The sequence below is a fragment of the Hemicordylus capensis genome, chromosome 3 (assembly GCF_027244095.1).
Source record: "Hemicordylus capensis ecotype Gifberg chromosome 3, rHemCap1.1.pri, whole genome shotgun sequence".
Taxonomy (NCBI): Eukaryota; Metazoa; Chordata; class Lepidosauria; order Squamata; family Cordylidae; genus Hemicordylus; species Hemicordylus capensis.
Window position 1 is genome coordinate 2,271,866 of NC_069659.1, and position 25,740 is coordinate 2,297,605.

The 25,740-nt window shown below is 57.3% G+C and overlaps 1 protein-coding gene across 1 annotated transcript; it reads right to left on the reverse strand.

Moving 5' to 3' along the window:
* Positions 1 to 657: 657 nt before the first annotated feature.
* On the reverse strand, positions 658 to 25,337 carry LOC128349550 (short transient receptor potential channel 2-like). The gene is made up of 15 exons (XM_053306001.1): positions 25,311 to 25,337; positions 24,681 to 24,855; positions 19,451 to 19,500; positions 18,368 to 19,060; positions 16,500 to 16,712; positions 15,597 to 15,761; positions 14,871 to 15,045; positions 13,409 to 13,612; positions 12,744 to 12,906; positions 12,085 to 12,177; positions 9,951 to 10,143; positions 9,523 to 9,650; positions 7,166 to 7,235; positions 3,904 to 4,036; positions 658 to 2,961 (listed from the first exon to the last, which is right to left on the reverse strand). Exons 1-15 carry the CDS (start codon positions 25,335 to 25,337, stop codon positions 2,588 to 2,590), a joined length of 2,856 nt encoding a protein of 951 aa, XP_053161976.1. The 3' UTR covers positions 658 to 2,587.
* Between the last annotated feature and the right edge of the window lie 403 nt (positions 25,338 to 25,740).

Below are 25,740 nucleotides of genomic sequence, written 5' to 3' on the forward strand. Positions count from 1 at the left end.
TATGGTCTACTCTGACTGGCAGCAGCTCTCCACGGTTCTAGGCAGGAGACTCTCCCAGCCCTACCTTGAGGTGCTGCCGCCTGGGATCTCTCTTCTGCATGCCAAGCAGGCGCTCTTCCACTGAGCTGCAGCCCCTAGTAGAGTTTTCAGTGCAGCACCCCAACATAACTCCCATTTCCCCCCATGGAAGTTGTGGGCTAGCTGCTTTGGTGATTTCCTGTCTAATTTGGCAAATCTCTAATCATTGGCAAATTGCATCCTTGATGCTAAACTTGTAGGGTTATCTTGAGTGAGAGAGAAAACTGGCTTAGTTCAAATGCTAAAGGTATAGTTCAGAATTTACAGGTTTAATTTTGTTTCTGAACATCCATTAATGGGAATTCTGTTGCGGGAGTTCTGTGTGGACATTGAAAGCATACATTCTTAGGTTATGGCACCCTCTGGAGGCGGCAGAGAGGTGGTTTCAGGTGCTGCACTCAGTTCCGACTGTGTAGAGTCTGTGCTCTGATAAATAAAATAAAATAAAAGTAAAATAAAATAAAGATTCTGTACTAAGATAATGTCAGCTCTGCACCAAATTCAGTGGCCTATACTGGTCATGCAAATTAAACAGATTTAATTCATCTGTTCATCTGTAGGAAGGGAAAAGGAACTATGCAGGACTGATTTATTTATTTAACATATTTTTATACCGCCCAAAACTTACATCTCTGGGCAGTTTACAAAATAAAAACAGAAAGTAAAACATTAGTTAAAACAAAAACAAAAAGTTTAAAACATTACAGCAATTTTAAAAAATTAAAACAATATTTTAAAACAGCATTAAAACCATTAAAATAATATTAATTAAAAGCCTGGGTGAACAGATGCAGCCTTAAAGACTTTAAAAGCTGTCAGAGATGGGAAGGCTCTTATTTCACTAGGAAGCACATTCCAAAACCTCGGGGCAGCAACGGAGAAGGCCCGTCCCTGAGTAGACGAGCTGGTGGCAAATGCAGACGGACCTCTCCGGATGATCTCTGTGGGCGGTGGGGTTAATAACAAAGAAGGCGTTCTCTTAAATACCTTGGGCCTGAGCTGTTAAGGGCTTTTGAGGTAATAACCAGCACATTGTATTTTGCCCGGAAACCTGTTGGCAGCCAGCGTAGTTCTTTCAAAACAGGAGTGATATGCTTTCTTCGGGACAACCCTGAGACCAACCTGGCAGCAGCATTCTGCACCAATTGCAGCTTCCGGATTACGTACAAAGGCAGCCCCACATAGAGTGCACTGCTTTTTATCAGCTTGCTATGGTTCTAGGTGGGTAGAAGGAACAGGTTTGCAGTTTGGGAGTACTTCTGGACCCAACTCTTTATCTGATATCTCAGGTGGAGGCGGTGGCCAGGAATCCTACATTATGGCTCCCTACAATGAGCACCTCTGTCTTATCTGGATTCAGTCTCAGTTTGTTATCCCTTATCCAGCCCATTACCACCTCCAGGCAGGCATTTAGAGAAGTTATGCCATCTCCTGATGAAGCTGACATGGAGAAATAGATGTCCATTCCCATAGAGCAGGGCTGCTCAACTTCGGCCCTCCTGCAAATGTTGGCCTACAACTCCCATAATCCCTGGCTATTGGCCACTATGGCTGGGGATTGTGGGAGTTGTAGTCCAAAAACACCTGGGGGGCCCAAGTTGAGCAGGCCTGCCATAGAGCAAAGTTTGCATTGGCCAGGGGGCAGGGGAGGGGAAGTTGGTGGTGCTCTCTACCCGGGACTCCCCTTGATGTCTCTTTGGGAACATCACCCATTGCAGAAGGCAGCCACCCACTTCTGGGGAGGAGAGGCCCTGAAGAGCTCAATGACCAAACAGGCACATATGGGAGAAGGAGGGGGCCCTCTTACTCACTTCTTGAGTGGTGGGGTGGAATTGGGGAAGGCGGGCAGTGTTCCCTCTAAGGCATGCGCACATGCGCACACACTCAAGTTTTTTTAATGTCTGCTCAGCTAATTTTGGCTCCCGCTCAGGCTGGATCAGGAAGGTCCCACACTGAATGCACATGGGGGGCACACACGGCCTTGATATTACTGCCGCCCAGAGCAAAACTCCTTCCGCACACAAATGGAAAAATTTAGAGGGAACACTGAAGGCCCAGATGTGGGGGGGGGGGGGTGAGCTGCCGCCCAGGTCCTTTGAAGCCTCTGCAAAGCGGCTCATGAAGCGACGCCCCATCCGTGCCACTTCCCCCGTGAGAACAGAACAAGCCCCGCAGTGGCTCAGAGGCCTGAGAAGCTGCAGTTCACACGAAGCGGGCTAAGCGTCTGGGCCTCATCAAGGAACACTTGGCCGCCACTGCTGCCGCCTCCCTAGCGGAGAGTTCGGCTTCCTCCCCATCCGGCCCAGCGAAGTGTCGGTCGGAAGCTTGAGGACTCTCCCCGCAAAGGGGGCTTGCAGTGTGCCTCCTCCCCCACCCTTGAGGAGCCTGCCTCGGAAATACAGGGACAAGGACGACTAGCGGGGCTTGGGCCTACGCCCCTAAGGCCATGGCCACCCTGGACTCTACAGCTGAGCACAGGTCGTCTCGCTCCCCTTCTGAGGGCAGCAAATCATGTCTCCGGCTCTTCCGCAGGCTCCCCTTCCGCTGGCTGCTCTTCCTCAGCACAGGCCGGCTTCTCCTCCGCCGCCGCCTCCAGCTTGCCTCCGGGGCACCCCTGCAGGACCGGCGGCCCGTCTCCCTCAGGGGTGAGGCCATCCTGGTGCACCACGGCCTCCACGGGGGACCCCTGGCCGGAGCTGCCCGAGTCGTGGTCGTAGCTCTGGAAGCTGTTGCGCACCTTCATGATGTACTTGCGCAGCACGCTGGCCCCGTCCAGGGGGTTGGCTGCCGCCCCGTTGGCGGCCACGGTGTGGCGAAGGTGCTTCATCTCGGAGTGGAGGCGCAGCACCGACTTGTTCAGCTCGGTCAGGCGGTTCCCCAGGTCTGTGGGCAAAGACAAGCCCAGGGGCTCAAGCCCAGCCCCCTGCCGCTGCTGGGGGACCCACGCAGGACCCCCACCTCCTCTGGGCTCGCGGCCTGCCCCGCCCTCACAGCCTCCGCCGGCCTAGACGGTGTCCGTCTCAGACTGCGCAGTCCGTCCGGGGAGGGTCCACGTGCCCTTCTGGACAGAGGCCTAGTCCTCACTGGGGGGGGGGCTGTACAGAATGGAGCTGGGGGGCAGGGGGCTCCCCCATGAAAAAAAAACCACACACACACACCCCGGCAGCTAGGAAGCCAGCATGGCCAGACAGAAGGCCGGATGACGAGAACCTTTGTCCCAGCCAGGCTCACTTTCTAAGGGCAGCAGGGGATGTTTCCCCCTGAAGCGGGATTCCGTCCCGGGAGCTGCTGCCCCCTCCTGCCACCCAAAGGCAGGCAGAGGAGTCACGTCCCAGGGCCTGCCTGGACCAGCCGGGAGCCAGGAGAAGACCGACCGGGGAGGAGGGAGGGAGGGAGGGAGTCCCCAGCACGGGCTCCAGGAGGAGATCTAAGGGGGGTTCAAAAAGCAGCCTGACAGATCCAAGAGCGTAACAGAAGGAAAGCAAAAGAGATGTCAATAGGAACTACGTGGAAAACAGAGTCGTCGTCATCATCTAAACAGGATAATATAGATACATCATGCAAGGCAAATTTGCGGGCAAGACCCAAAATAGATCCGACCACGAAGAAGTGAAGGTGCAACCAGCCCATTGAACGCAGGTCTTCTCCTGCGGTCCCCTATGAGGAGGATTTACTCCACAACACTGCAGTTCTGAAGAAGGTCTTACTGATGTGTCTTTGTCTGCGAGGGGGCAGCCCTGGCTGGGAATGAGAGCCGGCCACCAGTTCCCAAGTCCCCCAGCAGGATCTCAGCAGGGCCCCGCTCCCAGCCCAGGCGTGGCTCACCTTTCCTCCTGCTCTCCTCGAACTCCCGCCTGGCCGTGTCGATGTACCGCTGCACTAAAGCCTTCAGCACCTGGCGCCGGTAGGAGACGCGGCTTTCCTCACGCAGCCCGCCGTCCTCCACGGAGGGATTCGACTGGGAGGGCAGAAGAGCAGCAAGTCAGGTGCCTGGCCGCAGGGCCCAGCTCACAAATGAGAGAGGGGTGGTGACGGGTGTTGGAAGTTAAAGGACTTTGCGCTGTCTCTTGTCTCAGACAGTGGAGGACAGACTAGTGAGTCAGAGGGCTAGAGGGTCAAGACATTGGTCATCCCTTCTCTACTGCTCTGACACTATCCCTTTGGATATGTAGATTGCTAATCTCAGGGATTAACTTCCTTCCTCTCCCTCTCTTCCCTACCTGCCCTTCTACCTTGCAGCATGGCAAGCTCCTCTCCCTGCCCCATGTGTGCAGAGAAGATGCAGAATCCATCTGCATCCAGCTAGCTAGCTAGATTAGAGATCCTAACTCCTCACTTTCCTGTCTAGAATGGAGTTCTCTAATAAATACCACATATATTGATTTGAAACTATGAATTGGCTCCAAGTTCCTTTACTCTCCGCATACATGCATGCCTAACTAAATTCCGCTGTGTTGTGCCTCTGTGCACTCTGCTATAATGAGAAAGGGATTATCTCACCACAGAGAATTTCCAACAATGGGGCCCAGCCCCCAGGCCTGCTGGGAGGTGGTGTGTCAGAGCCCCAACACCGCAGGCAGAAGCTGGGGCTAAGTGCTGGCAAACCTCGGCTCAGAGCAAGTCTGGGCGCTTAGTACTGCCTGACACAGGGGCTTTTCTAATGAGTAGGAGCAAGAGGTTTGTAAAAATGGTGGGGCATTGCTGTAGGTGCTGGTGGTGCTGCTTTTTAAGGTGGGGCAAGAAAGAGATGACTCGGGCACTGTCCAATAGGTGCTTCGGACACTTGTGCAGCTGCATGCCACACATTGCTCCCAGCAGCAAAGAGAGTGTACAGGGCATGTTCCCTCGCAGCAGTGCACGAAGCATTGGCATCTCCCTGGCAGCATCTCCAAGAAAGGGCTGAGAGAGATTCCTGCCTGCAACCTTGGAGAAGCCGCTGCCAGTCTTGGTAGACAATACTGGAATTCAAAAGACAATACAAAAAGCATTTACTAACTGACTAGCAATGAGTTTCGCCTTCCTCTATCAGTAGGCAGGTCCTTGGCTGCGAGAGTGTTAATCTCTGCAGCTTCTCCCATGGAACACCCATTTGCAGATGAAAAGGCGAGAACACTGGCCAGGCCTTTGTCCTCTAGCTTTAAAGCCAGGAGGGAGGGGGTGAGCTGGGCTCAGGCGACAGTGGGTCTCACACCTGTCAGTGGTTCAAAGAGGATGCTAATTTCCTCCCCTCTGGGTGGTGAGATGCAAAGTGGCCCCTTTATCTAGGGAACTGGTGAAGGGAGGGTCTGTTAGACATTGTGGAGTGAAGCTCTTGATTCAAGCTGGTGGAGGTCTGCCTTTGTCACAGACTTAGGTGGCAGCTTCCTATGTTTATTTTGATTTATATACCACCCTTCCAAGAATGGCTCAAGGTGGTTTGCATCAACATAAAAACAATTAAAATCAATTAACAATTAAAATCACTACAGCAAAGTTCAGATATGGAAGATCAAGCATGTGACCAGCAATGTGTTGGTCCCGAGACCACTTGGGATAGGCCCATAGTTGTCATGGCCGCTATGAACTCCTGAGTCGACCCGGACAAATTGGTCTCAAAGTGGATATTGAAGTCCCCCAGCACCACAAGCCTGGGAGACTCCAACGTCAAGCCTGAGACCAAGTCCGTCAGCTCAGTGAGGGACTCTGTCGGGCAGCAGGGCAATCGTTACACCAACAGGAGTCCCAGTCTATCCCTGATCCCCAAAGCTAGGTACACACATTCAATATGGTCAGACACTTCGACGGGGATCCTGGCAAGGGGGATATTGTTCTTATAGACCACAGCCACTCCACCTCCCCACCCACGGTCCCTCACCCGCTCCTCAAGAGTACCCCGGAGGGAGAAGCTGGGACCAGACTGGGCCACCAGCCTCCCCCAACCAAGTCTCTGTAATACATGCCAGATCGGCCCCTTCATCCAGAATCAGATCATGGATGGTTTCAGGTTTATTCTGGACCGGCCTGGCATTACAGAGGAGCAAGATGATGCTCCGTGGGTGGTTGGCATTGCTTCCCAACGTCAAAGAGCTGGCAGGACAGCCAGAAGGGGAAAGAGCAATTAAGTTTCCGATTTGCCTTCCTCTACAACAGCCTGCTGACCTGTCAATGTTACTTCTTCTATTCCCCACCACCACTGGAATAGCTGCCCCACACTCAGTGGATACACCCCCTGTCTCCCCATCTCCAGACACACCCAGACACATTAAAACTCAACTCACCCAGGATTTCAAACAGAAGCCGAATTAAAATAGCCACCTACCTTCACACACCACGAGGGCTCCTGGGCCAAACAGCCCGGCCCTCGCCCTTGTGATCCCTCTGACACAGGTAGCGTCACTGGTGGAGCCTGACCGCCGGCGGCCTCTGTGTGGCAGCAGCCTCGCTGACCCCGCCCCCCACATCTGACATCAGACGCGGGGGGCGTGGCCTTGAGGCTCCGTTGGGGAGTTGGCGTTTAAGGCGCTGCGCGGCCCCTTCAGGAGCTACTTAGGCTGGCGCTCCATTCGCAGTGCAGCCAGGAGCAGCTCTTCCCTGGCAGGGTCAAACGCAGCGCCAGCCTTAGTTTAGCTCCCGAAGGGGCCACGCGGCCGTCAAGCTGACATCAGACGCGGGGGGCATGTCGGGGCCACAAGCCGCGGCCCCTGATTGGGTACAGCCCGGGTTCTTTGAACCCGTTGGCCCAATGGTGGCTCCGCCCCTAAGCAGCGTTCCTATAAAGGCCCAGAGCTGGGCAGATGGGACCCCAGGAGCTGCTGAGCCACCCTCCCCTGGCCCCAGTCCTGCACACACTCCCCACAGATGTTACCCAGAGGCAGCAGAAGCAGGCAGGTAGTAGCAGAAGGAGCCAACCGCACTCCCACCCCGAGTAGCACGGAAGGGGAAGCAGATGGGCTCTTCCTCTCCTCTGCCGGGCTCCTAGGAGACTGAATGTTCCTCTTTTCGTAAGCATCCTTTTCCCAGCCCTTAACAAGGACAGAGTCCATGCAGTGCAGCCAGGTTGTTAAATGCCAATGACACAGACCTGATCAGCCACGAGGGGGAAACTTACAATGGTAGGAAGTGGGGGATAGTTCTGCTGCCGCTTGGGCTTGTAACAGCACAGGAAACGGAAGATGCCCCTGCAGGATGCGGAAGGAGAAAAGGGAGTCAGCAGGGAGGCCTGGAACGAGACGGAAGTGCTCTCTGAGGAGCGAGGGAGAGGATGGCCGCCTTCGGGCATAACGGGAAATGGGACCGCGGTTTGCCCCCATGCCCCCCCCCCCCGTGCCGTGCTCCCAGGCAATCCGATCTGGAGGCTAGGGGTGAGGGACTGGCTGTGCGGGCTTCCTTCGTCTGATGGACAGTTGCGGCAGCCAGCCAGAGACAGAGAGAAGGAGAAGCTGCCACCCTCCACTCTGGTTAGAAACAGTGGCAGCCTTCGGAAGCTACGATACCACTTTCTAACCAGAGTTATCCCCTGCAAAACCAAAGAGCAACCAAGGGTGACAATCCAGGTTTGCAATTTGAAACCTCAGGTTGCTTTTTGGACAGAACCAAGATTTTAATTAATTAATTAATTATTAGAAACACTTGATATACCGCCCACTCCAAAGACTCTGGGCAGTGTACAAAAACATGGTACACCATGGTACAGAGTTCCCAAATGCTCAAACTTCTGTCATGGTTGTCTGAGGTTTGGTGTGATGTCCAAAGGTGGCGAGAGAAAGAGAGAGAGAGAGAGAGAGAGAGAGAGAGAGAGAGGATAATAATCTTTTAAAACTCCAGATAGCCTATTTCCAAAATACGAGGCAGCAGCTGTTTTTTGTTGGTTTTACTTCCTTTATCAAAGCATCACTTTGTGTGTATTGAAACTGTCTCACATTTTTTCAGCGGATGGTCCATTTACATCAAACCACTAAACTCCACGTTGAGATTCTACAGACTGCAGGAGCACCTTTAATGTGCACCCTTCTCCCTGCCTCCCCCACGCCACCCCCTGTCCTTTAACTTATCATCTGGCTTGATTAAGATTAAGGACTCAAAAGCTTGCTGTTCAATGCTTGGGACTTTGTGGCTGGTCCTCATAAGAGTATTGCCCTGCTTTGAACTGAGGGTAACGAAGACATCTCCTTTATCACTGAAGGTCAAAAAACAGGCTTGGGGAGCAGGTCTAACCTGAGTGGTTGTTGTTATTGCGGGCAACCATGAGCACGAATGAGGTGTCACGATGGGAATCTCCCTGACAATCAAAGGTAGGGCCATATCTTTCTTACTTTTGTCCATGACCCCAGATCTAGGACACCCCAACAATAAAGGATGAGACGTGATGCGAATAAAACAGGCCCCAGGCCCCATATGACCCCATGCACCTAGGACCCTCCCCCCCCCCCAGTTCAGGTTGCCTGAGCCATCACCTGAGCCAACGCCAAACAAATCAAAGGAGGCCCCTTTAAGATGCAGAACCTTCCCTAGGGAAGGGGGAGCCATTTCCCTCTGCAGGGAAACAGAGAGAGAGAAACAGAGTTTTCCCTGAGAACGAGCAGCCTGTATGGGGCACCGGGAAGGCACTGGAGCAACCCCCTGCTGCTGCTGCTGCTGCTGCTGCACTATCCAGCTCCCAAGAACCTGCTTGGCACTCGCTGCCTCCAAGCAGGTGGAGCTGTCCAAGGCCCCTGTTGCTCCAGCAGCCCTTCCTGGGTGGAGAGCTCAGCTTGGCTGGGAAGAGGAGGCGTTCCAGGAGGTGCCCCTTTTGCCCATGGGTCAGAAAATCTCTGCTTGATCAGGCAAAAGATCCATCCACTCTAGCATCCAAGGCTTCTGGGAGGCAAGCAAGCCAGACTTGAAGGCACCAGCTACACCCACCCAATGTCAGCCCCCAAACAAGCAGCCTGCAGAGGCATCTTGGCTGTGTTTGCTAGGGGTGTGGATACAGGTTCGACGTCAAACGTGTTCGATGTCGAATCTGTTCGGTTCGACCATTCCGGGTCGAACCAAACCATCCCATTTGGTCTAACCCCGGACTAAAAACCCACTGATTGTTTGGGGGGATTCACAGAATTTTTTTTTTAAACTTACCTCCTTTGGGGGAGTTGTTGGAGGCAGCAGGGTGGGGGGGGGTCCGAGGAGGTTCCCCCTCCCACCACCTCCCTTTATGCCACCACCAGCCATTCGGCTGCCTCTTCAAACCGTTCAGGCCTTCCCCCTCTGGTGCAGTGGCCATTTTGGACGCCGCCGCGCCTGCGTAATTGACCTCTGCATGGCCTGGGTCACGCAGAGGACAAGCGCAGAGGTGTGGCGGCCTCGAAATTGGCCACTGTGCCGGAGGGTCCGAAGAGCTGGCCGAAGAGCTGGTGGCGGCCAAAAGGGAGGCCGGCGGTGGGAGGGGGAACCTCCTCTCGGGTACTGCCCCGCCCCGGGATAAATTACCTGATGAAGTAGAAGATGGATTTTGGCGTCGGGATGATGTTGAAGGGCACCGGCAGCGTCAAGCCTTCCCTGAAGTAAGACAGGTAGAGCTTTGAGCGTGCAAATTTCCACTCCACATCGGCATCGTTCTGCAGAGCGGACCAGGGAGAAGAAAGTGCGGTTAGTCTTGGGGAACCAAACGCATTGCACAGACTGATCAGCAACAGGCCGTTTCACACCCCCGCCCCGACAGACAGGCAGCAAAGACCCAGCCATGGGCGTCCGGAGGTGGGGGGCAGGAGGGGACCGTTGCCCCCTCCCCCCCCCCGATTGATCCAGTTCTCACTGACTTCAATGGGACATGCTCCCCGAGACGGGGCACTGGGTTGCTGACTTTGCCCCCGGCCCTAGAAAAAGTCCTGCAGGTGCCCCTGGGCCCAGCCCATCACCTCAATCTTCTGGAAGGAGTTGGTGATCATGGCAATCAGCATGTTGAGAAGGACGACCACCATGACGATGGTGAAGACCCCATAGAGCACCCTCCCCACCAGCTCAGACACAAAGAACTCAGGCATGTCCACCACGTCGTGCTGCTCCATCCCGAGCATGGTCCAGAAGAGGAACTGGAAGGTTTCGTTGAAGCTGCAGGAGGAAAGGGAGAGGCGGTGGGGGCGGGAGGGGACAGGCTTGGAGCATTTGCCCCCATGGACCTGCCAGGGCCCTCAGATTGTCCAGTCAAGGCCTTCTCTCGGCCTGGCCGTTTGGTTGGCGGGGACCAGGGCCAGGGCTTTCTCAGTGGTGGCCCCTGTCTTGGGAGGGCCCACCCAGAAGCGCTTCATCAGTCTCCCTCTTGGCTTGGTTTTACAAGTGCTGGAGATACAGCTCCAGAAGCATTGACTCTTTCCGCCTTCTATCCTATGGATCACTGGGGCACTGGGAATCGAGACCATCAGCAAGGGTCTTCCCCTCCCCACCACCACTCTTCTTGTTCCTCTCTCTGCTCTGGATTCCCCTGACTGGCCGACAGAGACTCTCTCCCGGTCTCCCCCTCCTCTTTGCACCTGCTTGCTGCTTTCGACTCGCTTCCTCCCTTCCTTGCCCTGCTCTCGCACTCGGAAGACACAGAAAGCTCAGGGACGCAGGCTTTCTACCCGAGTATGTAACCTCCTAAACAGACCTTGACAAGCATTTGGACCTGAAAGGCCCGTCTCCTTGAGATGCCCTTAATGGGCTTGGTTCTTCTCACACACACTTGCTCTGTTACAATTGGGATCACTGAAATCCCTTTCCGAATACAACAAAAAGAACTGTAAAAACCTTCCCTTTTAAATAAGCGTTTAAAGACTGTCTGTAATTGCCATTTAATTTTAAACTCGGCTGCTGTTCTACTTGGTACGTTCTATATTATCTGTTTGCTCTTTTGTTGTTTTTTTTAGGGTGATTCATTTTATTGTACTCTTTTACACTTTGGTCGTGAATTTTATATTTTTATGCTTTTATCATTTTTTTAGACACCCGGTGAAGACCTTTCTGTTCACTCAGGCTTTTCAATAATTGATTTTTAAAACTGATTTTTAAAAAATAATAATAAATTTAAATGTTTTATATTGTATTTGCCACATCATCTTGTTTTGTGCTGTGATTTGTTTGTTGTATTCTATGTGTGTTTACGGGACCTTTTTTATGTTGTCTGGTGAGCCGCCCAGAGAACAATTTGTCATGGGGCAGCTCAGGGATGCAAGGGAGCTTGGCTCCAGACAGAGGACAAAGTCCTCAGGTGGCTTCTCACCCGCTGGGCATTGCAATCACGCACGCTCTGCCCCGTCTCCTGTGGCTGATGCCCGATCATGGGGGAGCCAGTGCCGAGGGTGGGGCCTGTCCACCCAGCAGAGGAGCTCCTCTTCTTCCCCAGAGACCAGAGTGGGCCACGTGGCAGTGACGGGCCACGTGGCAGTGTTGGAGTTCCAGTGCATCGGCCATTTGCACCAACTGTCCTAATGACCACACGGGGCATTGGGGCTCGAGGGAGAGAGTCAGGGGCTCCCTAGCTGTCTCTACACAATGACCCCTGCGATGACTCTCCAGGCATTTCCTGTGGAGAGTCAGGTTTCCTTCCTTTCCTCTTAGAGAGCAGATGGAAACGTCTCTCTCTCTCTCTCTCTCTCTCTCTCTCTCTCTCTCTCTCTTTCTCCCCATTCATTATGTCGTTCTATAGATTAGGATTAGGTCTTTCCTATCCAAAGTGTACTTCACCAACAAATCTACTTAGTGTTTAGTTCTACGAGAATTCCCACGGGTCTTCTCTAAAGAGCTGCAACAGCTAAACTCTGCAAAAAACCTCCTCTGCAACTGGAGTGGGTAGCTTCATTAGTGCTCTGCTAATGAACTGGGGGATAAAAACTACAACCCCCAGCAGGCAGGGCCAGCCTGCACTCCTTCCCCGCCTTTGGGCCCAGACCAAACCCCTCGGCTGCCAGCTTGGGCCCCTTCCTGAGCCAGCCAAGCATGTTGCTGCTTAGGATCCACGGGGCTGGACTGAAACCGCCCCCCCTTCCCTCACCAAGCAGGCAGGCCCCAAGATACCTTCCCAACTTGGCTGAGTCCTGGTAGTGGACATAGATGTTATTCATCCCGCAGAGGAAGGCCGTCAAAATGATCATCAGGATGAACATGAACCTGCAGGGCGGAAAGAGCAGCAAGAGAGCCGTGGAAGCCGGGGAGGAGGCGCCTTCCCCAGCAGCGGCTGATGCTAACGAGGCGGGGGGGGGGGGGACCAAAGGAGGCGGCTCGAGTTGCTCCTCTGTCTCCCTCCCCACCTGAGAGCCGTGCGGCCTGCAGGCTGGCCATTCTTCAGGTACAGCTGCATGGCTAACCACAGTCCCGCCCCAACTAGGGAAGGGTGGAGGTGAAGCTAAGGGCCACCCCCCAGTTGCAGGGGAGCAGCAGCAGCAGAGAGGGCATGCCTTCATCTCCTGCCTGTGGGCTTCTCGGAGGCATCGGGTGGGCCACTGTGGGAAACAGGAGGCTGGGCTCGGTGGGCCTCCTTGGGCCTGATCCAGCAGCAGGGCTCTTCTTCTGGTCTGACACCTTACATCCTACAGACGCTTCGTTCCAAGGTTGGGGGACGGAGGGAGGGCAGAGCCCAGTGGCTCCGATTCGGGGAGCGACGGGAGAGTCGCTCCGGGTGAGCAGAGGGCACTGCGGCGTCAGCAAGGGGAGGGGGCGGAGCCTGGTGCCCGTACCGGATCATGTCATCAATCATCCTGCCGATGGAGATCTGCAGCGTCCCCAGCGTCTCGTGGGCTGGCAAGATGTAGGCCAGGCGGGTGAAGCTCAGCATGCTGGTGACCGCAAAGAGCACCTCGGCCACGAACTGGGGGTCCTCGGTGCGCCACTCCTCCCGCTCTGCGCAGCAACGGGAAAGGGGTCAGGGAGCTGGGCTGGCACCCCCCCAGGAGGAGGGAGGAGAGCTGGGTGGGACTGGCGCGGTGGGGAGACGGCCACCCCCCAGGCAAGCTCGGCTTTGCTTGCTGTTGCAGCTGTTGGTCTGGAAAGCACCCAGGTGGAGGCAGCCGCCACTTCCCCTCCTGCCTTGGTCAGATGCTGGGTATGAGAGCTGAGCAGGGTGGAGCTGCCCTCCCCAGCCCCTACCAATCACTTCTCCCTCCTCCTCCCTAGCGGTTTGCTCCTCCCACACAACCAGTTCAGAGACAGGCTGGAATCCTACAAACTCTCCGATCCAAAAGAACCGAAGCCGGAATTTTCGATTCAGGGCAACATTTGAAAGCAAGAAAGGCGCTCACGTGCAAAACGGAAACCCCATGATATGAAGCGGGGCTGTGGATGCCTCTGCCCCACTTCGACCCCCGAGGAGGCCCAGCCGCGGGCGCGGGGAGGAGCGGCTCACCCGCTTGGGTGAAATAGTTGCACTCCCGAGAAGAGCTGCCGAGCTCCCGGCAGTAGAGCTGGCCCTTGAGGAAGACCAGGACGCGCAGCACGAAGGAGGCCAGGTACATGCTGAGGATGACCACGTCCAGGAAGTTCCACCAGTCCAGCAGGTAGCTGCGCAGCCCCTCGATCCAGACCTCCTTGCACTCGAACCAGAAGAAGCCTGCAGGAGGCGGGGCGGGAGGAGAGGAAGCCACCGCGGCACCGCCCACCCCCCCCACCCCCACCCCGGCAGGGGACAACACGCCGCCTCTTCCCCGCCTCAGGCTGGCTGGAGCTCGGGGGCCGCATGGCTGGGTAGGGCTGCGTCAGGCACCCTGCTCAAAACCCCTGGAGAGCTGCTGCTGCTGCTGCTGCTGCCGGTCGGTGTAGGCAGTCCTGGACTAGATGGGCCAAGGTCTGGCTGGGCAGAAGGCAGCGGTGTCCTCCTCCTCCTCCCCCCACACATGCTAGCCACGGCCTCTCCCTCCCCCTCCCTCCCTCCCTCTCCCCACCAGGTCTGTCCTCTGAAAAAGGCTCCTCCTCCGAGGCCTCATGGATCACCCTGGCATGATCCAGGGACGGCCGGCACACTCCCGTCCCACCACACGTTCGGAATCCGCCAGCCGCTCCGGCCCCAACCCGGCTCCCAAACCTCTCTGGCCTGCCCGAGGGAGCTTGCGGAGGAGTGCAGTTGGTCTCTGCACTGCAGCAGGCGGGCACTGAACCGGCAGCAGCCCTCTCCCCTCCGAGAGGAGAGCTGGTCTGGTGGCAGCCAGCAGGACAGGTCCCCTTCACTGAGCAGGGTCCGCCCTGGGTGCATATTGTGAATGGGATGTGTGATGAGCCCTGGGAGATACTCCCCTGAGGGGATCATGGAGCCACTCCTCTGGGGAGAGCATCTGGGCTCCAAGTTCCCCTCTCCCTGGCGGCAGCATCTCCAAGACAGGGCGGAGAGAGACTCCTGCCTGCTGCAGCCCTGGAGAAGCCGCTGCCCGTCTGGGCAGAGATCACTGAGCTAGACGGACCAAGGGTCTGGCTCAGTAGACGGCAGCTTCCTATAATGTTCCACCAGTGGCACTCTTCACATAGCAATAGCAATAGCACTTACATTTATATACCGCTCTATAGCCGAGGCTCTCTAAGCGGTTTACAATGATTTAGCATATTGCCCCCCAACATTCTGGGTACTCATTTTACCGACCTCGGAAGGATGGAAGGCTGAGTCAACCTTGAGCCCCTGGTCAGGATCGAACTTGCAACCTTCTGGTTACAGGGCGGCAGTTTTACCACTGCGCCACCAGGGGCTCTTTCCTCTACATGCCTTGGAGAAGTCAGCAGACTGTTTCCACGGGCGGCAATCCCCAAGGCAGCCAGGCCCCTCGTCTCCTGCCCACCCGGCCTCGCCCCTCACGGCCAGGCCGGAGAGTGACGCCCCTTACCTGCCACCCAGACCATGTGGAGCGAGGTCTCCCACACACTGGTGTTCCGCCCCCTGAAGATCTCCTGCTGATGCTCCATGACCAGCGACTCCCCCAGCAGGAAGATGAGGAACCAGAGGTAGGAGGCCGAATGCAGCAGGAACTTGATCACCGGAATCTTCAGCATTTTGCCAACCTGCCGGCGGATGGGCCGACCGGTATTTCAGAGGGGGCCCTCCGCCGCCGTTGGGCTAGAGCTCCCGTCATCCCCTGCAGCCAGGGGTGATGGGAGCTGGAGTCCAACAGCAGCAGCTGGAGAGCCCTCCCCCCGCCCCTGCCCCCACACTGTTAGGCGTAGCTGCCCACTAGGAGCCAGCCAGGATCGGTGGCCACCAGCCACCCCTTCACTTCCGCCAGATCCTTCCTGGCACACAGAGGGCAGCGGATCTTCTGTCCTTTGCACGGGGGGGGGAGGCGAAGGAAGCGGGGAGCCCTCTGCGGCTGGCTCTTTCTTGCCCTCTTAAACAGGACAGTGGAGACGGGACCTCTGGGGAGAAGAGCTGCGGGGCGCTGGGGGCCCTGCTTCTGCTCACCAGACGGCTGGGGGCACGGGCCGCGGGCAAGCAGGCGAGTGGATTTGTGGATCCGCCCCTGTGCCCCAGGAGTCAGGGATTCCTCCCTCCGGGCCGAGGCCGAGCCCTGCCCATCCCAGGGCAAGCCACGCGCCCCGCCCCCCCGGCCCCTCACCTTGGACCTGGGGGCGACCCAGTAGACGAGGCACAGGACGGGCATGGTCAGGAAGATGGAGCAGGAGATGAAGACCTTCCAGAGGTTGTTGCTCCCCCGCCAGCTCTGCAGGCTTCCGCACCAGATGGAGGACAGGACTTGCTGGCAGATCGGATGCGCCACAAACTGAGCAGGGAGGGCAGGTGGGAAGAGCAGCAGCCGCAGCAGCGTCAGAACTGGCAAGCAGGTGGGCGGGGAGGAGACGCCGGCCCGGGACGCCTTCCTTTCGCGAGAGGCAGGCCTTGTGGGTCCTTCGCCGGGCAGCAGGCCAGAGGAGGGAGCTCCCAAGGGCTGCTTCCATCCACCCCACAGCGTCCCCAGAAGGGCGGGCCGGGGCTCCCAGGCTCAGCTCCCCAGATGCTGCTGGACCACCACCCTCCCCTCGTCCCCAGCCCAAGCAGCCTACAACCACTGTGGGTGAGGATCCTGGGGGCTGCATTCCAAGGTCTCCGGAGGAGTCAAGCTTGGGAACCCCGGCTGTAGGTAAACGCCTGCAAAAGGCAGCAGGAGGAGGGGGCCTCGCATCACGCAAGGCTTTTGCTACGTGCGAAGAGGGTGGGAAGGAATGAACCAGGACTCGGGGCGGAGGAAAGGCACTCTGGCCATGCTCAGAGCTGCTCTTCCCAACAGGATATTTAGCTGCTTTGATATGTAATGGGATATTTGGTTTATTTAATCTGGATATTTCCTTTCAATTTTAATCTGGTTTAGAAGTTTCCTGCACTATATAAATGGGATGGATATGAATGAAGGAATGGAATCACCCAGTGCTGGGGCCTGCCTTTGCCCTGGCTCCCTCCCTCCGCTTCTGGCAGCAAGGTCTGCCTTCCCACCTGCCCCACGTTCGTTCTCCGGCTGCCTCACCCTCTTCTGGTTGTGGTTGACAGCCAGGCGGAGCCGCGCCAGGTTGGGGATCCCCTCCTCGAAGGTCAGGCCGTCGAGATCCTCCTCTTCGCCGCTTGCTTCGTCGTCGCCCGCGTCGTTCAAGATGGCCGTCACCTCGCTCTGGTTGCGGCACATGCCCAGCAGCTCAAAGGCAAACTCCTGGCACAGCTGCTCCAGGGCCAGGTACTCTGGCTGGACGGGAGGCAGGGAGGGAGCAGTCAGTCATCTCCCCACAGAAGGAGGGGGGCAGCCGCCTCAGGGCTCCAGAAGCACCACCAACGCCAGGAGAGCTCTGCCCCTCCCTCAGCCTGGCCCCAGCCAAAAGCAGCATCTCTCACCGGCGTCACTCTAATGTCCCCTGACTCGCTCTGCTCCCTGCTGGGGAGGCAAATATTGTACCAGGGAGCGTTTCTGCCTGCAATTTAGATGCCCAGCCTGCCAAATACTGGGGAGAAATTCTCCCCGGGAACAGCACTGGCATTTGCCACTGCATGCAGACACTGTACCCAGAGAGAGCTGGTGGGGGGCATGGGGGGGCGTGACTGCAGAGCGCATCAGTCCTGGGGCGTGTGGTCCACTGGTGGGCTCCTGTTCCCTTGTAGCTGGGTACACAGACTGGACCCAGTCTGAATAACAGCTGGTCGGGCAAGAGGGGGGTGGCTGGATGAGATTTCCACTGGTCAGGGGAGGGAAGCAAGGCTGCAGTGCTCTCCGTAACCTGTTGCTCTCCCTGGTCAGCAGAAGCAGAATTCTGCAAAAGAGAAGCAAGCAGTTCCAAGTAAAACTCAGGATGCTTCTTTTAGCAACTGATTTTCACCTAGGACCCCCTGCCGCCGCCGTGTGCTGGGAATGTTTGTTTACATTACAAAGGGGAGTTGTCTGCATTTGGGGTGGCCAGCCACCCTCTTGAAACAAGAGGGCAGATTGGCCAAAAAGATATCCCCGTTGGTGGGGTCTCTTAGCACCCTCTCAAAGAAGTTGGCTTGTATCATGCTGTGAACACAAAGGTTATTAGTGGGGGAGGACACTACACACAGAGAGACATATTTACAGGCGAGGCGACCTCATGCGCCTTCTTTCCTGCAGAGAGTAGGTTCATATGTTTTTAAAGAGAAGAAAGCATGCCCAATTTGCATCCAGGTTGCAGAATCCAGCTTTTTTTCCTGCAGAATAGGGATTGTCGTAGCGCAGGGAGTGGGCTTGATGTAGATGGAGCTCGTTCCTGGGTCCGCTTAACCAATCAGTCAGACACAAGGACTGGGAATTATTAATTGAGGCTTTATTGCTCTGCAGACAGCAATAGGTCATCCGTAGGCTCACGCTCTCAAACCAATTACAGTTTGGTTACAGGAGCACCTTACATTTATACAAACAATCTAAATGGCACTGACACCCTAGACACAGTATGGTGGTCCAAGTATCTAGTACTCTTAATTGTATCTTTGAAACTTGTTCACACAGCTAAGCTTCCCAGGCTAGAAAACAGGACCTAACCAAAGAAGGAGTAGTCACCCGATGAACAATGAATCAGGCATCTGCAAACTGTAATTGGTTTGAGAGCGTGAGCCTACGGATTACCTATTGCTGTCTGCAGAGCAATAAAGCCTCAATTAATAATTCCCAGTCCTTGTGTCTGACTGATTGGTTAAGCGGACCCAGGAAGGAGCCCCATCATCATCCACATCAGGCTCTTTCAATGCAGGCGACACACAGGCTTGGGCTCCCGGAAGCCCTCCCTCCCTCCCTCCCTCCTAACCTCTGCCTCCAGCAACAGCCCATCTACCCTCCGGGGAGTACCCCAGAGCGGAATCTGAGGAGTGTGGCCCGCCCCGCTGCCAGAGACGCACCTTAAACTCGGGCTCCTTCTTGGAGAGGCGTTTGAGCTCGCGGCTGAGCTTGAAGGCAGTCAGCATGGCGTCTTCGCTGGCGATGGAGAGGTGGGCCCGGCTGGCTATGCCCTTGTAGGTGTTGATGCGTGAGAGGGAGAACTTGAGCAGGTCGTACTTGCGGGCGTTGGAGCACTCCAGGCAGGTGCAGGAGACCTTGTGCGGCCGCGCGATGGCGTGCCCCTTCTTCATCAGCATGTCCACAATTTCGTAGAGGTCCTTCTCGCAGGCCAAGGTGAGGGGCGTCACTCCGGGGGCAAAGCGCGAGTTGTCGATGGAGTTGTCAAAGAGGGCCAGCGAGAAGGACTTGACGTCCATCTTGAGCCTTTTCTCCTGGTCCAGCCGGTCCAGCAGCAGCTTGACGATGTGCGGCTGGTTGGTATCCACGGCAACCAGCAAGGCCTCGTGGACCTGGCGGAAGTCAAACTTGACCCAGCGCAGCAGCGTCTTGGTGACCTCCTCGCTGCCCGTGCGGATGGCCAGGTTGAGCGCTTCTCGCCAAGCCCGGTCCTCAGCATCATCCAGCTGCCTCAGGATCCCGTCGCTCACTTGCAGCAGCTGCTGAACCTTCACCAGGTGGCCCTCCTGGATGGCGCTGATGAGGCCCTCTGGGAACTTCAGCTTCTTGTTAACAATTTCGTTCCAGTTGGGTTGCTAAGGGGGCGGGAGAAGAGCCTCATTCCCAGAGCTATGCGCTCTGTGTCTCAAAAACGTCTCTGTGCTTGAGAGCAGGGAGACGTTCCTGACCTCAGGGAAATGGGACTGGAGCAGAGTTCCCTCCCCAGACGTTGTTGACTACAACTCCCAGCATCCCCAGCTGCAATAGCCTTTGTGTGAGGCTTATGGGAGTTGTAGTCAACAACATCTGGGGATCCCTGTTAGAGGGAACGCTGGAGTAGAGATCTAGGCCTGCAAAAGGATAGAATGATCCATGTTTGTTTATGCATCTCTGCCCACTTTTGAACTTAAAAAACAAGTCCCCACAATTGGTAACGGTAGCTATACCGAAATGCCAATCTCTCTATTTATTTCTCCCAGGCGTACCCGTTGCAAATCTCCCATGCGTGGCATCTCTTGCGAGAGTTTGCGAGCAGCTGCCGATTAGCGGCGGGGATGGGGGAGAACAGAGGGATGCCGGCTGCTGGCGGGCTGGCCAGTGGGAGCAGGTGGCGGTGGGCTGCTTGGCCAGCGGGAGTAGACGGCAGGCCGGCCTGGCCGCCAGGAATTAGCAAGCCGGCTTTCTAGCCAGCCCGCCAGCCAGAAAGCACCTGGGGTGGGGGGGGGAGAGAAGAAGCCAGAAGCCACGGGCAGGCTGGGCGGGGTGGGGGAGAAGCGGGCCGGGTGGGCCGGCGGAGGAGCAGATGCTCTGTGCCCAGCCCAGCCAGTATACCAACATCCTTCCAAGGAGAACATCATCATAACAACAGCAGATGAAAGCAGCTGAAAAGCAACACCTCTGGGGAGCCAGGACTGGCCATCGCGAATCTCTCAGGTTAAAGCCCCCACTTCATACAAATCGAAAGGTGCAGAAGGGTTCTGTGGTGGGAATCACAGGGGACCCCCAGAAGGAGACATGGCTTTCTCCTTGGTGGCCCCACCTGCCCTGCTCTCCTTCCCCGCCAGCTACGAGTGCCGTTCAGTCGCCAGCCTAACAGTCCCGCGAGGTTGCAGCACCTTCCATCTAGCAAAGGCTTGCTTTGCCGAGGTGGAGTCAGACTCTGATGACCGCTCCTCTGAGGAGGAAGGCCAGGACGACAAGCAGGCGCCTCACACCTCTCTGTAAATGGGGGCCGTAGTAGGGCTGAAGGCAGCGTCTGCAGGGGGCAATGAGCAAATGCTGCAATGCCCTGTGTGTGTCTGCCTGGAGCGCCATCTGGGGATAGCCTTCTGTACCTCTGGACCAAGAGGCCTGCAGCCCAAGATGGGGTTGCTTCTTCCAAATCAAGGTGCAAACTGGAGTTCCCTTCACCTGGGCAGACCCTGGCCACACGCAGCCCTCTCAAAGCCCAGCCGCCCATTAAAGGGCTCACGTGGCATCTGTGGCTCTAGGCCTCTCGGTCTGTTAACCGAACACGACCACCAGATGGCACTCAGGGGTTTAGAGAGGTAGATGCAGATGTCTCCTCTCCACCCAGAAGCCAGATCTTTGCGAAAGGAAAGTGCTGCCTGTTTTATAGCTGCTCCCCTCATACACACAAAGCAATTGTATGTAGATTAAATTCAGACTTAATCCAGAAACCAACTCCATTTCCTCCTCCGCCTTCCTTGCCCTCTCCTTCCTGACTTCACCCCTCGCACGCTCAACAGCATCCCCACGAGGACAAACTTCAAATTAACAAAACATAGAAGTTTTCTGGATGGAATACAGCATCACCCCCAATTCCGATGCATCGATCCGATACGGCTTATCGGCTCGATGCAACCCCAGCCAGCCCCTGCAGCGTGAGCACTAAAATGAGAGGGATAAAAGGAACAGCTCTTTCCCTGTCTGCATTCTGTAGTCCGGAATTAGAGGTGGAAATCGAGGGTCAAGTCCCAGATCTATGCCTGCTAATTAATTACTATCCGACGGCCATTGATTTCTCTGACCCTGGAAATGTGGGACGTGACACTCTGTTCGCCCTCCCATGTGACACATTTCCCAGGAGCTGTGAAGGGGTGCTGCTTGATCCCCCTGCGACGCCAATGCATTGTGGGAATTCGGGGGGAAGCCCAAGTAATGAGGGCACTTACCTGCCAAAGAAAATCCATCTATAGGGTACGAAACCATGGGGCTAGTCACATGACCACACTGGACGGGCGGCGGGGGAGGCAGGGTTCAACTGTGGGCAGGGGTGAGCAGGGCACACCCACACAACCTGCGCTGCTTGCTGGGAGCCGGGCAGGTAAACCGAGGCCGGGACTCGCTCTCCTGGCCTCTGCATATCCTACAAGGCACTGTGCAACCGTCCCCTTGCCTTGGGGGTTTCCCCCGCCAGACGGGTGCTCTAGGTGCCTGTCTCGGTATGCCCTCGGCTCCGTGGAGCTGAGCCCGGCAGCCGGGTTGAGGGAGCACCTACTCCTTTAACCTTGGCTAAGAGCCAGGCTCAGGAGCAGGCTCAGACTGGGGGGGAGCGCCCGGATGTACCCGGCCCAGGCTAAGCTGCTCGTGAGAACAGCCTCCAGAATGCCTCAAACTCAGAGCCAATGGTTGCTGGCTGCTGGGACTATCCCCAGTCTCTGCCCTGGAAGCACTGGTGAGCGGTGCTGCCCCCGAAGGCACTGATTTGTCTCCTTTTCAGTTAGACCCCAGGGAATGGGTCATCGTTAGGGGTCTGTCGACATTCTCCAGGGTCTCTTGGAGTTTTTGCCCAGAATTCATCAGGGAGCACCCTCATTTCCATGTGAAATGCTGACATTCCCGGGAGCTGGGACATTTGCTGTCCTTGATATAAAACATACGGACAGAGGCGCGTCCGGAATAAAGCAAAATGGCATGTTTCTAACAGGAAAGGAGACATGGATTCCTTACAATCACCCAGAGAACGTTTCTCAAGATCCATGACGGATTAAGATGAGTCAAGAGGGGGTCGTTCTAAGAACAGAGGAAGCTGCCTTCTCCCGAGTCAGACCCTTGGTCCCTCTAGCTCAGTATTGTCTACCCAGACTGGCAGCGGCTTCTCCAAGGTTGCCGGCGCTCTTCGCCCGCTTTGGAGCTGCTGCCAGCTTGGAACCTTCTGCAGGCAAGCAGGCAAATGTTCTTCCCGGAGTGGCCCCATCATCCCCCGAGGGGAACGTCTTGCAATGCTCACACACGCCGTCTCCCACTCAAATGCAAACCAGGGCAGGCCCTGCTTAGCAAAGGGGACCGTGCATGCTTGCTCCCACAAGAGCTGCTCTCCTCCCACTGCATTCCTTTCCATCTCGCTTGCCACACAATCGGCCCTCAATGCCCAATGGGGATCCATCGGTGGGGCCCGCTCCAGGCTTCTCCCCTCAAGGGTGTGCTTTGGACCGGAGGGCTTCGGGTGTAACGATCCCCTCCACAGGTGAGCAGACAGGATGCCGCCGTCTTGGGACGGGAGCGTGTGGGTGATGCCAGGACTCGGCTGGGGTCAGTCTCAAGGGTGCTTCTCGCTAGAGCCCTCCTCAGCCCCAACCAAGGCTTTCGGCCAGCAGGCAAGGCTCTCGGGGGGCCACTTGCTGCCTCCGCCACCCTCGAAGGCTCTGGGCCTTTGCTGGCCTGCCGCTAAGCCCGGAGGCCATCCCAGCGCAAGAAGCAGCAAGCCCCTGGCCGGGCTGAGGGCCGCCTCTCTCCTCCCTTCCTCCCTTCCGCCTCTTGGCTGGGCCTGAGGGGATTCCCAGCGGGGAAGAGGCGCCTTGAGACGGGAGGGCCCAACAACGGGGTGCCAATTAGCCCGCTGGCTGGGGACACTTGGAAACGGCACTCAGCAGCCCTCCGGCCTCCAGGGGGAAAGGGCAGCATCCGCATCGGAGCAGGAGGAGGCTCTGTTGCCACCCAGGTCGACCCCTAGGGAGTAGCTACTTGGCCTGGAGAGCCAGGAGGCACCAAGGAGGCCGCTCAGGTGGCTCCTCTCCCGCCTGCAGGCTGCCCATTCGTCAGGTAGAACCACACAGCTCTGCCGGACGAATGGCCAGTCTGTAGGCAGCACAGCTCTCAGGCAGGCAGAAGAGAGAAGGCGGGCAGGGAGCCATTGCTGCTGCTGCATCAGGACTGGCATCGCCGCAAGCTGGGTCGCATCCTCTCTCTCCTAGCCAGTATCCAGCAGCCCGTGTGGGCCATGATTTGAACCCAGGGCTGGGGGCTGCAGCGTCACATGGGTGTTGTTCTTTGGGAGTGGAAACGAAGCCGCCTGTCGCCCAAGGGGTGGGCCAGGATCTTTCCAGGACGGCCCTCCCCTCCGCAGGCAGCAGAGGCAGCGGTGCAGCTGGAGGGGGCCTGGGACCCAGCGGTTTGTCCACTGAAGGGACACGCCTGGATTCAGGCTGCAGTTGGGGGGCTGCTCGAACTGGACAAGGAGGGAGGGGGCAGGTGTCGCTGGGCCCTGAGGAAGGGGCTGTGTGCGTGCAGGCCGGCCGGGCATCAGCTCGCTCCTTGCTCTGGCCTTCCTCGACCTCCTAGCAAGCTGTTGGCTCCTGATCAGGGGACCCGCCTTGGCCTCAAGCAAGGAGAGCTGGGCCTGTGGTCAGGTAAAGGTGTGCGTGGAGTCAGGGTCGACCCCTGGTGCCCACAGAGCCCTGGGGTTTTCTTTTGGCGGAATACAGGAGGGGTTGACCGTGGCCTCCTCCCGTGCAGTGTGAGGTGATGCCTTTCAGTATCTTCCTCTATCGCTGCTGCTGCTGCTGCCCGATATTGGTGTTTCCCACCCCAGTGGGGATTCGAACCAGCAACCTCTTGCTCGCTAGGCAAGTCATGAATTGTCCCCTTTGCTAAGCAGAGTCTGCCCTGGTTTGCCTTTGAATGGGAAACTACATGTTTGAGCACTGGAAGATCTCCCCCTCAAGGGATGGAGCCTCTCTGGGAAGAGCAGAAGGTTCCCAGTCCCCTCCCTGGCAGCATCTCCAAGATAGAGGGGCTGAGAGAGACTCCGGCCTGCAACCCGGGAGCAGCTGCTGCCAGTCTGTGTACTGAGCTCGATGGAGCAGGGGTCTGACTCAGGATAAGGCAGCCTCCTATGTGAGACGGGTCCTCTCCAGGCAGGGAGCAGGGGGCAGTCGTGTTTGGGACCGTCTCTCCCTCCACTTCAGCCCACCCACCCGCCTCAGCCTGACAGGCTCAGCAATGAGGAGAATGCCCCCCCTGAGGCTCAGCCAGCCAGTTCAAGGTGCAGAGGAAAGAGGTGCTGCCTGACACTCCTCTGCCCGGAAGCCAAGGCGCAACCTCCAGTCGGAGGGGCTGAGGGGCTGCTTTCGAATCCTGCCACGGTATACTGGCCCGGCTCCCTTGGCATCCCAAACATTCCTTCGCCACGGGGTTCCATTCACCCCTAGATGGAGCTACCCCGGGACTCAATTCCTCCCGAACATTTTTGACAGGGTGTGTGTGGAGAGAGGGAGAGATCATGAATGCGTGAATCAGAAAGAGTGCTGTGAGAACATATGAAGTGACTGTTGTAGTATATAGGTTAAAAAGGGTTTCTGAGCAAGGGGAATGTGAGCCCACAAGTAGGCAAGAAATGCGTGGGGAGGGTGTGGCGTTCCTTGCGCAGGAGCAAGAGGAAGGAAGGGCCGAGGAGGAGGAGGAGGAGGAGGAGGAGGAGGCTTCCTTTCTCACCCTGCCCTTGCTGCTGTTCTTCTGCAGCAAAAGGCGGGCTGGGGGGGCTGGGGTGGAGGGCCCCCTCTTTGCTCCTCGCCCCAGGGCCTCGGGGTCGGCCATTGGGCAGGGCCCGCCGGTACAGTGGCCTGGTGGGGCTCCGAGCACAGGCCTGCAGCAGAGACGCTGCCCGGGTCTAAGGGAGGAGACATGACTGAGAGGGGGCCGCCACAGGGGGGCTGGAGTCTCCTTCTGGGGACCTGGCACCATCCACCCATCCCCTGCTCTGCCTGAAAAGGACACAGGCCAAGGAGGCAGGCAGCTGTGCTGGAGGAGGACGGGAGGCTGGAGAAGGTGGGCCCCAATGCAGAAGGGTCCTGGGCTCATGGCAGGCGGGGTGGGATGCAGGAGCCCCGAGGCGCCCCCACGGCTTGGGCAGCAGCTTCAAAGCGCCTCAGGAGACCAAGCAGGGAGCCCACCCTGCGAGCACACACAAGCCAGGTCCTGCCCCCCCGCCCTCCGCCAGGGCTCCCCCACCTCCAGCCCCCGTGCTGGGCCGAAACCCCAGCAGCTCACCTCGCAGCAGCAGGCCAGAGAGCTGCCCAGGCAAGAGGGGGACGGAGGAGCCCCTTCACTCCCCCCTCCACTCACCAGGATGCCCTCGAACTCCGAGGCCATCTCGCCCAGAGATGCCGGCCGCTTGCTGTGGAACTACCTGCCACAGGGGTGACTGGCCGGACCCGCGGGGCCCCACCCCGAGACGGGCGCTGCCACTCTGGGCGAATGCTCTGCTGCTGCAGCTGCCGGGGTCTGAAGAAGCCTCTGCCGGGAGGAGGCGGCTTGTTTTTCCTTCCCTGGCAGGGGCGTCGGCAGGCAAGAGAGCAGCCCAGCAGCGGCCCACCTGCTGCTCACCCCCCTGGGGCTGGGCTGCCACCTGGATGCCGACGCCGAGGAGGGCCGTCTCCAGCACGCTTCTTCGCCCGGCTCCCCCAGGGAGTGGCGCTTGGCCTCTCCGAGCGGCTGCTTCCTTCGGCATCCTGGCACTCCCAGCCAGCCTCCCCGTCCAGAGGGCATTGGCCCA

Excerpts from the sequence above, each read along its gene's own strand:
- LOC128349550 (XM_053306001.1), bottom strand. The coding sequence starts at position 25,337 with ATGGCCTCGGAGTTCGAGGGCATCCTG. Across the intron at positions 13,613-14,870 it reads CCACATGGTCTGGGTGGCAG|GCTTCTTCTGGTTCGAGTGC; the intron begins GTAAGGGGCGTC and ends CGCCTCCTGCAG. Across the intron at positions 4,037-7,165 it reads ATCCCCCACTTCCTACCATT|TCGAATCCCTCCGTGGAGGA; the intron begins GTAAGTTTCCCC and ends CTGCCCTCCCAG.